The sequence below is a fragment of the Alligator sinensis genome, unplaced genomic scaffold (assembly GCF_000455745.1).
Source record: "Alligator sinensis unplaced genomic scaffold, ASM45574v1 scaffold1614_1, whole genome shotgun sequence".
Lineage (NCBI taxonomy): Eukaryota > Metazoa > Chordata > Crocodylia > Alligatoridae > Alligator > Alligator sinensis.
The window spans coordinates 233,201-235,211 of record NW_005843065.1 but is presented as its reverse complement, the minus strand read 5'-3'; the positions used below and the strand labels follow the sequence as shown (position 1 = coordinate 235,211).

The 2,011-nt window shown below is 52.0% G+C and overlaps 1 gene segment (V, D, J or C); it reads right to left on the bottom strand.

Moving 5' to 3' along the window:
* Positions 1–383: 383 nt before the first annotated feature.
* The window catches only part of LOC102369513, an 8,099-nt gene continuing 6,471 nt past the window's right edge, over positions 384–2,011 (bottom strand). The window contains 1 exon segment of the C gene segment in view: positions 384–467. Coding sequence covers positions 384–467 — 84 coding nt within the window.

Below are 2,011 nucleotides of genomic sequence, written 5' to 3'. Positions count from 1 at the left end.
AATGTGTGTTTATTGTTATTCAGTGCAAATACTGAAAACCACCAAGAAAAACAGCAAGAGCTTCAATAAGCAATATAGAAAGTACCTGAAAGAGAGCTCATTGGCTTGTATTTGGGGGGTGGGGGCTGAGTGGCTCAGGAGAAAGGGATACAGTACTCTTTGCTTTTAAGGGGCACTGGTTTTATGAATGACATGAGCTGGCTGCTCTCAAACCTGGCAGGACACCCTGTGGCTGAATGACCATAATGTGAACTCCTTTCCCCCACCAGTGAGTAGACAGGCTGCCAGAGGTAGGGGAGGAGGACAGTGGGGCTCAGGGGTGTTTCCAGAAATGCTGGCACTTCTGCTTCCTCATTATCAGTCAAGGAGAAGGGATCAGCTCCCTACACCACACGCTGGATCACATTCTTGTACTCGGAGCCGTTTGCTTGCTTGAGCTGCACCACAGTGGAGAAGAGCCACTTCACCTGCAGGAAGCAACAGAGGGCATGAGTGGCAGGGTGTGAGGGGCAGTGCTACCACACCTAACATCCCACTAGTGCTTTGTGCATTTCTCTTATTCATTCATTTGCTTGTTCATTCTTTCCTCTCTCCCCTCTTTTAATTTGTTCAATCTTTCCACCTTCATCCTTTCACATTACAGGCACTCCTTGACTGGAAACGTTTCGAGTTACAATGTTTCACACTTACAACATTTATAAATTGACACCCTGTTTCAACTTGATGACATCAGTTTCAGCTTTACAACGCTTGATCCCATATGACAGCATGCCAGCGAACAAGTTCGCTGCATTGCTCATCTCCCTGGAGAACATCTGTCCAAACTTCCTTGGACACTTTCATGAAGAAAGCAGCCAAGACTCCAGAAAAACCTGCAGCCAAGACTCCTGAGAAGACTCCAGCCAAGACCCCTTCAAAAAGTCCAGCAAAGTCACCTCAAAGAAGTCCTTCCAAATCAATGTGATTGCTATTTACAATATAAATACATTAATGTAGCTATATGACTCATCTATCATTGATCGAGTACAAAATTCTGGGGTATTTTTGGTGAAAATAGGGTATCGGGCCTTGGTTCAGGAACCAATCCCTCCATTTATAACATTGTTTCTTATGAGAAAATTGGTTCCGAGTTACAATATTTCAACTTAAGAGGCGGTTTTCAGGAACCAATTGTGTCATAAGTCGAAGGACCGCCTGTGTTTCATTCATAGTGTTCCGCATTTTCATTTTTTCTCTATCTTCACCAATAAATTACTGGATTTTAAAATTGAAGTTATTCAGTTTTTACTGATTTACACTTGTTTTTCAGTTCACAGGTTTCTGGCCGGACCGGGGTGGGGGAACGGGGGGGGGAGGAGGGATGGTGGTCGCAATGCGGGTGTCAGGGAGGATGGCTGGAGCTGCTGCCTGGGGGTGCGGGGCTCCTGGCTCAGGGTGGGAGGGAACACATGAATTGCTCCCAGGGCAGGTGTGTCCCAGCTGCACCCTAGCGGCTCCAGCTGTGGCCCTGCCCTGGGCACTGGGAGCTGCAGCCGCACTGTGGGGGGAGGCAGGAGAGCCTGGCTCCACTCCCCGTGGTGGATGCTGCACCCAGCCGCTCCACATGGGTCCGGGGGGGCTGGAGCCTAGGGGTGTGGGGCTCCTGGCTTTGACCATGGGTGGGGCGGGGCAGGATGTGCCAGTGCTGGTTCTGGTGCCAGGATCAGGTCCCGCCCCCTGTGTCCGGCCACATGCCACTGCCCCTTCCCCCCAAATGCCAGGGCAGCCCAGAGGCAGGCTGCTGCAGCTGGGGCTAGGATGAGTGGGGACAAGCTGCGCCATGCCCCTCACCTCAGAGCTTTGCTTGTTCCCACTTGCCCCAGCCCCTGCTTCAGTGGCCCTGGGAGCAGCTGATGCCAGCTGGCAGCACCATGGCACAGCACAGCCCAGGGGCTGGGGAGATTAGGGACAAGCAGAGCCTCTGGGGGTTTGGGGCATGGTGCAGCGCAGCAGTGGCAGGGGGGGGGGGGGG